We start from the raw sequence: 15,527 nt of genomic DNA, 5'->3' as shown, positions 1-15,527 counted from the left end.
TAAGCTTATTCTTACTAGCTTAGGTTAAAAACTTCCTCAAAGTACAAACTTTGCCTTGTCCTTGAAGCCTATGCTGCCACCACCAAGCGTATTAAACAAAGAACAGCGAAAGAGCCCAAAATATCCTCCCAAAATATCCCCCCAAGCCCTACACCCCCTTTCCTGGGGAAGGCTTGATAAAAATCCTCACCAATTTACATAGGTGAACACAGACCCAAACCCTTGGATCTTAAGAACAATGAAAAAGCAATCAGGTTCTTAAAAGAAGAATTTTAATTGAAGAAAAAGTAAAAGAATCACCTCTGTAAAATCAGGATGGTAAATACCTTACAGGGTAATCAGATTCAAAACATAGAGAATCCCTCTAGGCAAAACCTTAAGTTACAAAAAGACACAAAAACAGGAATCTACATTCCATTCAGCACAGCTATTTTAACAGCCATTAAACAAAAGAAAATCTAACGCATTTCTAGCTAGATTGCTTACTAACTTTTTACAGGAGTTATGAAGAGCATTCCTGATCTGTTCCCGGCAAAAGCATCACCCAGACAGACAGACCCTTTGTTCCCCCACCCCCCTTCTCCAGCTTTGAAAGTATCTTGTCTCCTCATTGGTCATTTTGGTCAGGTGCCAGTGAGGTTATCTTAGCTTCTTAACCCTTTACAGATGAAAGGGTTTTGCCTCTGGCCAGGAGGGATTTTATAGTTCTGTATACAGAAAGGTGGTTACCCTTCCCTTTATATTTATGACACAAACATATCAACAAAAATACTTGCCCTCCCAAATCCATAGGGCCTTTGCTGTCAAGCATCCCCCAGAGAATACTCCTTGGCTATACCTAGAGCTACTTTTTGGGTTTGTTTTTTTTTAAACTTCCTCCCAGACTCCCAAAGCAAATACACTTCACTGCACAGTGGTGTTTCCTAATCTACAATTAATTCCTTCTTTTTTGTTTTGGAAAGACATTCACGCTATATGTACCAGCTGTCCTTTTTCAGCTGAGTGTAGATATTAGTCCATTCAGACCTACTTCCACAGTGCTCCCTATTGGGAAATTCATTAACATATCGATTATTTTCTTAATAAACTCATTCCCGTTGCCAAATTGTGTTCTTTTAAAAGAAACACACTGTAAGGTCCAGTGCAACTTATGCCAAAATAGCGTTTTCTGCTTTTGTGCTCTCTCTGCTGGTTCTTCAGGAGTTATACCACAACAGATATTGGTGTAATCTGGCTTGATCCCACTGAAGTGAATGGAGCTTCAAAGATTTACCCCACCTGAGGATCTAGCCCATTAAACTCAGAGCCGTGCTCACATCATCAGTGTTGCTGGTTTGGAAAGCAAACAAAAAGCGGCATACTGATTTCAAGATGCATTAGAAGCACAGGGAATAATTCAATTTTCCCCCCAAACGTAAATGCAAGAAAATATATAGAAAAAATCATGTTTATATTCAAGCTTCTGGAAGGAAATTACAAACAATGGAGAGTAAACAAAACAAAACAAAACTGAAAGTACACAACAATTTATTTTTAAAATGTCCTTGAGCACAGAACTTGCTTAATGGTTTTTCGCCATTTGCTCACTTCAGGGATCTCAGATTGATTTCCATGCAAATTGCTTCCCTGTACGTTGAACAGCACAGGAGCTAGAATGACAGTCCTTAATGGATCTGGCAGCCATTGCAGGAGACTTCAACACCCTAACGTTGCAACAACCAAGAACATTATTCAAAGTAAATTGCTAATGCTCCCAAGCCTAAAGCGAGCTCATCACTGGAATTCTTTGGCTCCCATCACCGAGAAAATCTCATTTACAGGCTTTGGGAACGTAGCGTATAGTGTAATAGTGCTGCTGTTTCCCTGTGGGAAATCCAGCATGTAAAGACATCCATGTTGCCACCACAATGCCTTACCAGCCAGTGTTGAACTCAACATGAGCATCGAAGAAACCAACAATCGGAGAAGTTGCTGCTTTCCAGCCTTGGATTCTGGCTCGAATCAGTCCTTCCCGTTTATTATTGCGTACTATCTTCACCAGGCCTGGGTATCGCTTATTGACATACTGGTCCAGATTAAACTTCAGCTCAACTGTAAAAAAGACACACACCACACGCTCTCAAAAGAGATTTCCACTGAGCATATATAGCTGCCACATAACATTTTATTTAAATATGATTTACCCTGGAACAAACATTTTTAAGCCCATGAACACAAAAACAATTCTGAGGCTGAGACTTTCCGGAACAATTGGCCACATTCCAAGAGGTGCTAGGCACGTGCAGCTTCCACTGATGTATATGGGCCCCGTTCTAAGGTCGTGGCTTGGCCCAAAGTAGGTTCTGAGTTACAGTGATGTAAACCCAGAGTAATCCCATGCAAATCAATGGTGTTACTCTGGACTAATATCAGATTTTATACACTAACTTTTATAGGCATTTTGCCTTAATAAGACCCTCAATACTGGGCCACTTGGGAATTTGCAGATGACTCAGCACTGCTCAGGATTTTGTCCAATGTTTAGACAACATCAAGTTTCAATTAGTTTCAAAATAATGATTACTGTACAAGTCCCCTAACAACTTCTGACATGCTAAGGTCAGTCTCTGTGAGCCTGAGTCTGATCACCCATCAGCGCAACTCAACTGTCATCAGTGTCATCAGTGGTGTAAATCCACTCTTGATTTACACCAGTCAACAAGAGTCTTTCCATTGACTTCAATATGCTTTAGACTGGGCCCTAAGAAAGATCAGAAGCAGGCCCCCTGAGTTTAAGGGTTTGCAATTAAATGTAATTCAGAAGCCCTCCCCCGCATTACCATCACCTTAAAACAGAATCTGATACTGTATATCTAAACAGATCCCTTCCCGTCTGTGTCACTTTCCAGTCATTCACCTACATGTGATTCAGAACTCATCAGCCATGCTACTCGCCTTCACTTCAGTACATTTATAAATGGACTCTGATTATGAATAAAGATCTTTGTACTTTAAAAAGTTCAGCCTGGTCTATTATTGTAATTACTACGCTAGCTTTTATTTACAATACTTTCTTTTTTAAAATGCTAGATAAACTTGTAGTGGCTTATGTGATATTAGAGTCCTCCATTCTCATGGCTTACGTTAGAGAAAGGAACAATTACCAGCCAAATCAAAGGATCTGGTTAATCTTCAGTAGTGGGGACTAGCCACAAAAGCTGCCTCAGGGACACTGGGTCAGATTCTGCTCTCAGTTACACTCATGTATATCCCGAGTAACTCCACTAAATGATTCTTTACCTACATTGGTATAACCGAGAGCAGAATTTGACCACGTACTTTCAGGTCTATATGGACTTATTAGTGTGGTGGTGGTTTTTTGTTTTTGGTTTTGTGGTTTTTTTTGTTTTGTTTTGTTTCTCTTTTGAGGTTCCTGAGAAAGAGAAGTGTCAGAATACAGGAAGGTTCAAATTGCTGGGCTTCCAAGAAAATGCTACACTTCAGATCTTATTCTAAGTGGAGTTTTCTTAAGATGGGATATGCATCCTAGAGCTTGAAATAGGCAGAAATGACCTAAAACAAAACAAAACAAAAAAATGCACTATTTGCTGATTTACTCTTCTAATCTATTAAGGGAGTTACTAACCTAATTAAGCCATAATGACTGTTCACACCTCAAATATCATGCTGACCTACATTTTGAGTTTTGTCTAAGAAATTATATTAGTTAACACACATGCTATTTTTGTATTAGTTAATTATATTACTTTACCGTTAGACTGGCTTTGTGTGCATTCTTGTAGTATGATTCTTGCACTCTAATTACTAGCTGTTGAGTACCAAAAAAAAAATAAATGAAAAAGTTTCAGAACCTGAATCAGATCTCAGTTACACCAAGGTAAACTGGGAACAATTCCATTCATTCCACCGGAATTGTGTTCAATTTATCCCGGTGTAAATGAAAACAGAATATAACCTTAAAGAGAGTCAGCAGCTCTGATTTCCTTGTAAGTAGAATTGCTTTATTTAATCTTCTGAGCTAATAATCGACACATTGTCCTGAATCTGGAAGTGTGGGGGATCAAATAAACTGTCTGAACCTTTTTAAAAAAAAAAATAGACAACTTCGGTGACGGTTTATTTTCTATCAAGAATTTTAGGCAAGAGACTAAAATATATTAGGTTCTACTGTATGGCCTTTACTCATGTTAGTTAAGTTGTTACACACGTGAGTTGTCTCAATGAAGTCAATGGGACTCCGCACACGAGTAGCTTCTCGCCAGCGTGACTAAGTTTTGTATACCTGGAGTTGCTGGGCCAGATCCACCACTGACACACACTGGGTCATAGCTAAGGGATTTACATCCTCTGAGGATCTTGGCCATTACCTACAAATCTGTAGTTAGGTTTCTGATGTTCCTTCTCTCAGCTATTTCAGATGTGTTCAGATTAGGCTTGTTCCATTCCAACCTCAGAAAAGTACATTTAAATTAGAAGTAACTAAATTATTTCAATTAAAAATTTAATCTCATTACAATACACAGGATAAAACACTTAAGAGAAAAAAAGCAGGCTTTAATGACATTCACCGTTATCACTGTTGTCATCCACCAGAATTATCTCCTTGAGCAAATGGGATGGGGTATGGTTCACAACACTGTGCACTGAGCGCAAGATGACAGACAGAGCCTCGTTTACAAAAATAAAGACCACCGAGATCTGGGGCAGGTCATCGGAATAGGTCATCTGTTTGCACCTGGAGAGAATAAGGTGAGAACTAGAACCCAGTAAGAGACAGATATTAAACATGCAGAAGATTGGATTTCATCTCTCTCCTCCCCAGCATTTGGACACAGAGTACTTGTTCATTCTGATCTATTATAATGAACGGCATTCCCCCAGGTACACACTATTTGGGTACAAATGAAAACCATTTTAGCCCTGAAGAAAAATCACCTAGTTAAGTGCTGCTAACATTTAATCACCTTAATGACAACAGAACCATATATTTGCATATATGCCTGCACATAGGCAGAATTTGTAGAGGATTTTAGTTGCAGCAAGGTTAAAATTGTCTCATACAAAATGAAATGCTGTACAGCCTTTATATGTTTTATTCTAAGAGTCCAGAAATAGGTGAAAACAAGACATTAAGGATTATGGCTCGCTTCTGCTCATGAAATCAATTGACTTAAAAGGAAGTTGGATCAAGCCCCATATTTTCAAGTGGCCTAAAAGTAGATCTCAAAATTATACAGAATATTTTTCATGTGAACCCCATTTATACCCAAGCCAGCACCACATTTTCCCATGCAAACAAGAATTTGCACCCACAAGTGTTATTTATGCAGCTGTCCGGCTTGCAAACAAATGGATGTATTTACAAAACATATCTCCACAATTTGTGAGACCATATTTACAAATCAGTCTCTACATGAAGTTTTGGATAAAGCAAAGAGAAAGCCTGGAATAAATACTGGCTTATTCCTGCCCTCCACAGACCATTCTCTCATTTCTTCTGCAGTTGCTATGCTCATTTTTATAGACTACAGAGACCTATGCTGTGGATGAATTGTCTATACCAGCACAGTGAGTTCATGCAAGACAAGGTTATTGCTGTGAATTAAACTCGTTGCTTCTGTTGAAGATACAGAAATAAAGTACTTTGGTAGGATCGGAAAATGTGTGAATTTTTGCAAAAGGTGCAAAGCCTCTCCCGCAGCTACTTGAAAATACATGCTAGCGCAGGTGGTCTGCTGCATGAGTTCCCTAAGGCACACTCTTCGGAACGCTGTGCACTCCCTTTTTGTGCACTGGTATCAGTGATGATGTCAGTCAGGGAAGAAAACAGAAGTGCATCTAATACAGTGCAAGAAATGCAACAAAATACAATGCTTCCTAAACCTTCAAGTCAAAAGGACCAAATATTCATCCATATGTCCACCCCATGCAAATCAGTGGGTTGGACAGTGATTATTTGGAGTTATCGGGTGACAGCATTGCAAATGGCCTTTAGGTCTCTTTATCTCATGGATCGGTATTAGAACTTGGAAAAATATTTATTTTCAGCTGTGATAGAGTGTTGGGTTTTTAATGAAGTCTGTCCTCCTGGCCTGAATCTGTTCTGCCCTAGTGCCTCTCTCTCTCTCGAAGGTGTGGGTGCTTCACACAGCAGGTGAGCAGCACAGCCAGGAATAGCATCTGTGTCTCCCAGTCAGCGCCCCTTCTACTGTACATGCTGCCTCATTTTACTGAAAATCTCTCTCACTAACATGGACATTAACTTAAAAAATTACCTATATGTTCTCACAGCCAAAATTCACTCTCAATTATCATAGCAATTACGGAGCCTATCCTCTAAAATACTGTTAATGATACCATAGAAAATGACTTTTCCTGCTCTTGTCAAACTTTTTGACCTCTTTGCTCATCACTTCGGTATAATGATGACTTCTTTCCCCACCATTAGCAGTTAGTTTTTTGGGGATGACAGTGGTTTGACTGCTGGGTAACCTCTGGAAATCTGCTATGAATTTAAAAAATGAGCTGTTACTCATAATTTCTACTCATCCCAACTCCATTTTCTGAGAGACGGTGTGGCTGTGTCATTGATTACACATCAATGACGGTGCGGCTGTGTCATTGATTATATTGAAGCTACTTACAGCCCACTTGCCAGTGATCTGTGCTATATAGAAGACCACTGGGCATAGCTTTTGTGTAAGAAGCATGCTGGTGTTGTCTAAAAGTAACTTGGACAAGAGCAGAATATTGCAAGAGCTGTGAAAGTTCTACTAGTTAAAGCCGCCTTTCTTTGGGCCCAGTTCTCCTTCCACTCATACCAGCATATGTCAGAAGTCAATCAGGATCATTATTTTAAAATGCAGCAGCACACAGGGTCACCAGCTAGAAAGTATGAAATATGCTGGATTTCCCACTATGGGGTAGGGGATCCTGCACGCACCTTGAAGGATTTCACGGGGTATTCAGTGAAAGCATGCAATGGAATAGCAGGACCTATAAATAAAGGTATCATGGGGTCTGATTCTGATCTTGTTTACACTGCTCCCAAATCAAGAGCAACTCCAGAATCAATTGGGTTATACAAGTGTCATGCTCACACGAGATCAGAATTAGGCCAAAAGTTCTGGATACAGGAGTAACTATGCCAGTGAGATGATGTAAAGCTAGCTTGAGAGTCATTATACGTTAATACTCATGTTAAGCCTCTGAGCAGATTCAATGTGACCTAGATGTTTCATAAACCTTAAGCAGAGTAGGACTGAGCTGAGTGGCTTAGAGAGAAAAGATGGTGCAGTGGTTAGGGCACTAACTTAGTATGTGGGAGAGCTGGATTTAATTCTTTGCTCTGCCACAGGGTTTCTGTGTGTCTTTAGGCAAATCACAGCCTCTCTGTGCCTCAGTTCTGTAAAATGGGGATAATAGCACTTATGAGGTGCTCGGACACCACAGGAACGAGGCCATAAAGGTACTGTAGATAGAGCACTCATGAAAGTAAACTAAAAAGAGCTGTTTCTTCCCTCTGTGTCAGGCCCAAAGGTTTACTGAAGATTGCACAGTATCAGAAGTTTTACTGGCCCTAAAATGGAGCAATTACTTCCCCAAGCCCCCTGGGTGAGGAAGGAAAGCTCACAAAAAAGAGGTGCCGCCAATTTGAGATTTCCCTCCTCGCTTTGAGCTACGGGCAGAGAAAGGATCTGAATGGCAGGCGAAAGCTGTGATGGGCTGCCTTGCAGGCCTGGGATGGCTTGCCATGGAAGGAGGGAGATAGAGAGGATCTGGAGAGATTACGGATAAATTGGAGAAGAGTTGTAAAATCTACAGCTAGCCCAGGAAAAGAGAGACCCCAATGAAGAGGTAACACCTTTACACGCATGCCACTCACATGGAGGGGAACCCCAAACAGAAGTGCTGCACCTTGTTCTTCACAGTGCACCTAGTGCAAGGCTCAGGCAACCTTAGCCTGGGATATTCAAATAATCTTCCTTTGCCTTCTGGTCCTGATCATTTGCTGAGCTTTTCAATAGCTGGTTTACTGATGGGCCTGAAACACCACAAGCGCCAAGCCTGTTTTTATACCCTAGCTGTCAAGTTCAGTGCCAGCTAAGATACTCGACATTTTTAATTCCACATTAAAAACAAACCCACACAATCCTAAAACAAAACCTCTCCGTTTGATCCCTCTGTTTCTCACTTGATCGGGTGCCTAAATCAATGCATTATTATCTGACAGCAATTTCTTCTGCTCACTTTTACGAGGATGTTTTCCTGTCTCAGTGCTTACTTTGTGGTGTGCAGTGGGACACTATTAAAAAAGCACTCTGTTAAGATAAAATTGGTTTCTGTTGAAGTGAATCATTGCTGTCAATTCAAATACTAACTTTCCTTCAATGAATTCTTTCACATCTATTAGCAGAACATTTCTGGAAAGCAGTGTTTTGCCTCAAAATGAAAAGACCAATCTAACATACTAGAAAATCTTCTCACTTTACGATGGCTCTTGCATTGCATGTTCTTCAGAAGTAGCTAGACGGACTAAGATAAAGCGGTCAAATTCCAGAATCTAAGTTGGGTCATGAAATTTTATTTACTGGATCAAGGTCATAAGAATGAATGAAGAAACCGAGAAGATGCTGGGTAAAAATGTCAACAGGTTAATCTTTTTTTTGTAACTGTTACAGAACTTGTACAGAGGGCATTTGCAACTTTCATTTCTGGCAGCCCCAGTAAATGAATCCCCTTCCTTCTTTGAACTGTGTATGTGTTTTGGGGACACTCCCAACCCCTCGAGAGCTAGGGCATAAAGAGATGAGTATTTGGAGTGCCTACAATGCTAGCTGTATGCCCAGTTCACTGCCAAATATACAAGGAGTTGGTGTACCACAGTACTCTCTATGAATCCCTGCAGTGGAGTTGGTTACAATATGATGAATAGAAGCTACCATGAGAGGGCATGCAATTAAAACAACTGGCAACTAAACTCTGCCCTCATTAAAATCAGTGTAATCCCACCGACTCCAGAAAGGACATACCCAAGGGTAAACATTTGACTGTATGTGTGTGTGTGTGGTTATTGATTGTCTTAAAAATCAGTTCACCAGTCAGCTTCATTATGGACTTTAACAAAGGCTGATACTAAATTAGCATCACAAGCCAAAATCCTGAGCCATTATCTGGACTCTCAATTTCCCGCAAGGAACAGAATCATACACTTTACTATGAGCAACATTTTTCCTCAAAGGTAGATTAGCATGGAGCATGGCTTTAACTTGAGACCAGCGATTCCAAATAAAGTGGATATATTTGTTGTTACTGTGGCTAAGCACTGCTCTGAAGTGTCTAGAAATGGCTAAAACCCGGTATGTGAATTTCTTCTCCTTGCACCTGTCATAGACCCAATATTCCCCAAATCCCCAGACAGCATGCTTTTGTAAAACTGAGGATGAATGCTAGGGGGTATTCTCTGTGCTGGTTATTCCAAAACCCAGGTTAGGAACCCACTGGGGATTTTCTCTTTATGTTACATGGAGCTCAACGTCTGAATATTTTTCTCCGCAGAAATAATTTTCATGCAATGACCCCTCCTATTATGCCAGTTCCCCAACATACCAACTTTCTTCCAATCTCCAGAGCAGTGGTGCCCAAACTTTACCTCTTGCTCCCCCACTTACCATGAAAGGAATATGTCCATGCCACCCCTGGGCCGGGGGCCCGAGCCGCGGCCCAGGGGCAGAGCTGAGGGCCGGAGCCAGGGCTGGGGACCTGTGACCAGGAGCCGGGCAAGGGGCAGGGCTGGAGCACAGCTGGTGGAAGAGTGGGGTTGGGTGGCACTCCCTCCCCGACTCACATGGGGCTGGCCCAGGCCCCACCGTGCCCCCCGGACATTCCTCTGTGCCCCCTGACAGAGTCACGCCCCACAGTTTGGGGACCACTGCTCTAGAATCTAACCATGAGCATTGTCTATTCAGCTGCAGACACATATGCAGGCTGTTTGCTTTACAGACCAACTTCATAGGAATAACAGAAACTTTAACAAAAAACTAGAACACATTAAAAATCAGGCCAATCAGAAAGTAAATGGTCATTGGTGGCACGTCAACAACTTCATTTACACCCTGTATACTCCAAAGCAAAAAAGGAGAAGGAAAGCTTCCTTTATGTAAGGGGACTGTTGCCTCCTTACTAACATTCAGTGCGTTTAGTTACTAACATTCAGGGTGTTTTAGTTGCTAGCTCCCAGTACTAAAAGGGGAAGGGTCTATGGGAAATCAGGACCATAAGACTGATAGTCCCCAGGAACAATGGGGAGACGCCAATGCTCCAGGTCAGCCTGAATGACAGGGCGGGCAGGCTAATCAGGGAGTCAGGAGTCCAGGGAGGTCCCATCCTCCGTGTGACCTGGATTTGCCTGGGTCAGACAGGGTGGGGCCGAACTAAGGAGAAAGCAGGGGCCCAAGCTAAGCTGGGGAGCAGAGCTGGGCCAGAAAAGCAGCGCAGAGAGAGCAGACCCTGTCCTGGGAACAGAGCTGCATCCCCAAAGCCATTGGCACAGCCCAGAAACAGCAGACTTGCCCTGGGAGCAGAGCTGTAGCAACCAGAGCCAGAGGGGCCAGAAAAGCAGCCCAAGAAGCAGATCCGTGCTGGGAGCAGAGTCACAGAAGCAGCCTGCAGAGCAGACCTGTGCTGGGAGCAGAGCTGCAGCAACCAGAGCCAGAGGGGCCAGAGAAGCAGCCCAGGGAGCTGGAGGCAGAGCAGCAGCACAGCAGTGCAGAGACAGAGTGGAGCAGCTGGGGCTGGAGCAGTCCGGAGCTGGGTGCGGTGAGCAGCTGGGGAAACCGAGGGGGACCCTGGGCAGCAGGCCCAGCACAGGGAGACGCCTCAGCCAAGAGGCTCTGCGGGCCAGGCTTGGATCGTAACCCCAACAGGGCGGGGGCGACACTGGGAAGAAGGGTCCTACCACTTAGAGCCTGAGAGCGTGTGGCCACCACCAGAGCAAGTGTCCAACCCACAGCATCCCTGCAGCACAGCCAGGGCCTGAGAAGGCCTGGGACTTACAAGGAACAGACTGTGAACTGCCCAGACATTCCAGAGACACTGTTTGTGAGGTTCCCTGCCACAGAGCGGGTCGATGTGTTTCCTTGAACCTTTCCCATTATTCCTTATTCTTTTTAAAATTAATTGTTGATTAAATAACTTGCATTCGCTTTAACTTGTACGTAATGGTCAGTGGGTCAGAGAAGTGCCCAGTGCAGAGAGAGAGTACCCTGGAGTGGGGACACCCTAGCCCCTGGCCTAGGTAACCGCAGCAGAGTTGGGGGTCAAGCCCCCCAGGAATCTTGGGTCCAGCCTTGTTGGGGTTACGAGGACTCTGCCAGACAGGAGAGTGGAAGGGGAGTCCTCAAGGGCAGGGAGGTCACTGGGTAAAGGAAGTGGGAGCGAGGACTCAGATCCTTTCGCTAGCCCACTTCTTTAGGGTAGTGCAGAAGCCAGGAAAGTTCCCCACAATAGCAGGAGTATTCCCCCGCTTACATTTATCTGGACCTCCTTTCCCTGCTCTCTTTCGCTGCAGCTGCATTTGATCCAATCTTCTATTTTCTGTCTTCCAAATCGTTTTGAGCTACCCCATTTTCTGAATGGCTAACACCTCTGGGGATTACCAGAGAAAGAAAATCTTTCCTAGTCTCTTTCCCCCTCTCTCTGTATATCTGCTAGCATCAGAATGAGTTTTGCTTGCAGACATTAATACGCTGAGTTTCAAAATGGATTATGCAATATATTTAGAGTTTTCAGACAGCTTTACCCTCCAGGAAGAAATGCAAATGGAATTAAAGTTGCGTCATGAATCTTTGAAGTATTTAATACAGAATGTGTTCTTTCCAACGAACCAGTCGGATGGGTACTACTGTGGGTTTACCTCTTGCTTTTCCACTACAGATGAATCTAATGTACATGCAGATACTTGGCCCCTAATTTCAGCAACAAAGGGAAAAAACATCACTACTCCTCACAGAATTTTAGAAGGGATTGGATTTCATACTTTCAGGCCAATGGCAGGGTCGGGGCCAGAGGGGTGGAGAATCACTATCAAATAGCAAATGAAAAAGACAAGAAATGGAACAAAAGAACTAGCATCAATAAAGATTACTTTTAATGATTGGATATGTGCATATTTTGCCCCAAATCTAATCCCAAAGCAGTTACACACAAATGCCCCCCATTACTGCAAGTGAATTACTCATGTGCATAAACTTAAGCATGTGTTAAGTGCTTTGCTAGCCTCTGGCTGGCGGGGGAGGGAGAATGTCCGAAATGCTGAGAAAAAGGGGGAAGGAGGGAAGAAAAAGAGAGGGGAAAACAAGTGAGAAAGTTCTGCATGTAGAATCAGGAAACCATAGTAATGTAGGGCTGGAATGGAGCTTGAGAAGTCACCAAGTCCAGCCCCCTCTTCTGGGTGAGATTACCTACTCCCCCGCCACTCTTTTCCCCTCTCCCCAAAATAAAGCCCGCTCTCAGACAAGCCTGCTAACAATATGATTCTCCGTCTTTTGTCCCTTCGGAACACACGCCAGTGCCACATCCTTCGGAATGCATGTTTTTACATTTCCCCTTCAGGTTTTTGTTTGAGAGGAATATAAAAACACACATTCCAACAAGGGTATCTGCTAGTTTAGACGCAGTGATTTTGTGTGTGTATGAGATGTGGACACTCATCCAACAGGAAATGGACTGAGAACACCTGCTCATTCAATATAGGCACAAAATAAGCAGAGAGACACTTTTCAGATGCTAATACATCTGAACTGATGACCTTTGGTTTAGGAGTTAGCTCTAACTCTATTCAGCAACAAGGCTAATTATCGACAGTAGAAGTGACAATTCCAGCCCCATCCTAATTTTTCTAATAACCCTAATCAAAGATTATTATTCCTCCTGGTGGAAGGTATTGAATGCAGGGGACTGGACTAGATGAACTCTTGAGGTCCCTTCCAGTCCTATGATTCTATGATTGACTGAAGTATTCTACGACCCTCTCTTCCTGTAGAATAATGGATTTTTTTCTTGTCCTGCTGAATTAGAATGAAAGGACAAAAATAATAAACTACTGACTTCAAGATATGCTTCAGTTTTCCCCCATTGGAATGATAATATCAGAAGTTCCCACCAGTGTGAAGAAAGAGGCCCGATAACACACCTCCTCTTAAAGGAGGAGATGATTACATTTGACCTGGGGGAAGAAAGGGACATCTGAGCCTCTTCAAGAAAATTAAAAAAAAAAATCTAGAAATATTATGTCTGGATGATTTTTTCCATATGGATAATCTTTTCAAAATCAGTATTGCCTCATAGGCCTTCACTGTCTCAAGCCACCTTAATCACTAGAGAAGAAAATCAACACATTCTTCTTTCTCCACACTTCAATTTAGTTGGGGATAGCAGATACAAGATAAGGAGCACTTTAGATCGGTAACACTAAGTCAACTTGTTATTCTAGACAGGTCCTCAGAGCCATTAGCCCAGCACTAACAATCCAAGTTCTCCCAAAATGGCAGCTGAAAATACTTTGTGCTTTTCCTACTCTGCAAACATCATTACATTCCTATCTGCTTTTTTACACTGAAGTATTTGACGACTCCACGTTGGCATCGACTGCCATGTCCAGCCAGTTTTTGGATCATTGAACCACACTAACATTTGTTCAATTAACTGAAGCTAATCTTTGTATCCTATCTCCTGATTCTTCCTTAAGAGAAAAGTCTATTACAGTGCTGAAAGAACTCAGTGTGATGTCAAAGGGATGGGGGTCTTTTGGGTCCGTCCCCCCACATCTTGGATGCAGGAGATCATTGTTCATTGTATGCATTATTCAAAGGAATCCCCCATACAGAGGTTCTCAAACTTTTTGTGCTGGTCACCTCTTTCACATAGCAAGCCTCTGAGTGCAACCCCCTAGGCATAGTGGGGCTGGGCTGTCAGCCCTGGGCATGGCCATGTGTGACACACAGGATCTTGAAGTCATACCAACCATTGCCAATACTAGACTTTCTGCTCCTCTTTTGAACTCTCCCTGGTTTTCTCAAGTATTAGTTTGCAGCCCTGCTACTCAACCAGGAACAAATCCTGCAAGCAAATGTTCAACACCCATGATCCTTCTCACTCTTCAGTGAAATCTCTCCTTCTTGAAGCCTTTCAGTGTTAATCCAGTATGGAAAGAAAAGTGTTCTAAAAAATGTGTTCACCCCTAACAATGACTGTGCATATGATGTGCCTATTCCCTTTGTCTAACTCAAACCCCAATCCTGCAAGGTGTGCCGTACAGGCAGACTTCTCTTTCCCACCTGGGGCCCCAATGGACTTTAATGGGGCTCTGGATGGATGAAAGGGTCTGAACCCACACTGCACTTTGTAAGATTTGGTTATTGGATTGTGAGCTCTTCAGACAGGGCTGTTGCTTCCTCTCCATTTACTTCATCACCCAGCACAATATGTCAGTGCTTCGTAAATAAATACCAAAAGCCAGTCAAATAAACTAATATAATCCCTTTTCCTGTATGCCTGGTGCACATCTAACTTCACACACCAATTCCATGGTCATTTCCAGAGTTCTCATTAACTGTGATGGAAAAGTCTATTGTTGTACCTGTTGGACTTTCCACCTTTTCCATTTCATATCTTTCTTTCTTTTTCTTTCTTTCGCATTCATAAAGCGAATGAGAAAACACACACATTCGTCAGCAGAACTTGAGCCAAATCTTTGTCCCTGTGCTAATCTCAGATAAAGGCTATTAAGTGAGAGGTGTCATTATTATTGATAATAATCAAACCATGAATCACATTCTAACAGAGTCACTGTCATTTTTTATGCCATTTCTATCTGAATCCATTGATTTAATGCTAGTTTTCACCTCCCCCCCCCCAGCAGCTCCTTCTTTCCTGACCACTTTTATTCTCAATGGTGGAAATGAATTTTTGGAGCCTAATCCCAACTGGCCAGTGCTCTGCTATAGATGCCTTTTGCAAAGGGAGTTTTGACAGACTTCTACTGGTGATAATCTGAGAGAGACTGATATGTTCAGGCTAGCTTACCTGCTGCCACATCGGACCCACTAACAAAAATAACTGTTACGTCCTAAGCATCAAACTCATTCCCCTCTGTCACAGTGTCACACACCACACTGGCGCCACCTGCTGGGCATTTCGGGAATTAGCTCAACCGCAGCAGGCTTGCCCTCAGGTGGTGGTAGCTCTCCTGTCCTCGCTTTCAGACCCGTTACGACTCCTTCCTCTCGGCATCTGCTTCGCGGCACAGCCCTCCGGCCATGTCACCATCCAGTTTCTCCCCCTTCTGAGAGACTCCTCCAACAAGAGACCAGCCATTCCTCACAGCAGCTTGACAGTCCACAGCTGGGCTGCTCCTTCAGCGGCTAGTGCGGGTGGAAGGGGGTCCTGCAAACAGCAACTTCCTGTTGCCTCTTCCTTCCAGCTCACTGTCTCTATTCTCTGGGCCACTTCCCCACATCCTCAGTTCC

The 15,527-nt window shown here is 43.0% G+C and overlaps 1 protein-coding gene across 4 annotated transcripts in view; it reads right to left on the bottom strand.

Moving 5' to 3' along the window:
• Positions 1–15,527, bottom strand: part of GALNT9 (polypeptide N-acetylgalactosaminyltransferase 9) — a 222,310-nt gene that overhangs the window by 139,713 nt on the left and 67,070 nt on the right. Inside the window, exons 3-4 of one of the 4 annotated variants that reach the window (XM_073312257.1) lie at positions 4,569–4,735; positions 1,917–2,091 (exon numbers count right to left, since the gene is read on the bottom strand). The exons of 2 other annotated variants lie outside the window; for them this stretch is intronic. In XM_073312257.1, coding sequence (XP_073168358.1) covers positions 1,917–2,091; positions 4,569–4,735 — 342 coding nt within the window. The remainder of the gene's footprint in view (positions 1–1,916; positions 2,092–4,568; positions 4,736–15,527) is intronic. One more of the 4 variants, XM_073312259.1, reaches the window with a different exon arrangement.

The sequence above is a fragment of the Lepidochelys kempii genome, chromosome 15, assembly GCF_965140285.1.
Source record: "Lepidochelys kempii isolate rLepKem1 chromosome 15, rLepKem1.hap1, whole genome shotgun sequence".
NCBI lineage: Eukaryota > Metazoa > Chordata > Testudines > Cheloniidae > Lepidochelys > Lepidochelys kempii.
The sequence above is the reverse complement of the archived record's forward strand: the minus strand, read 5'-3'. Positions and strand labels throughout refer to the sequence as shown.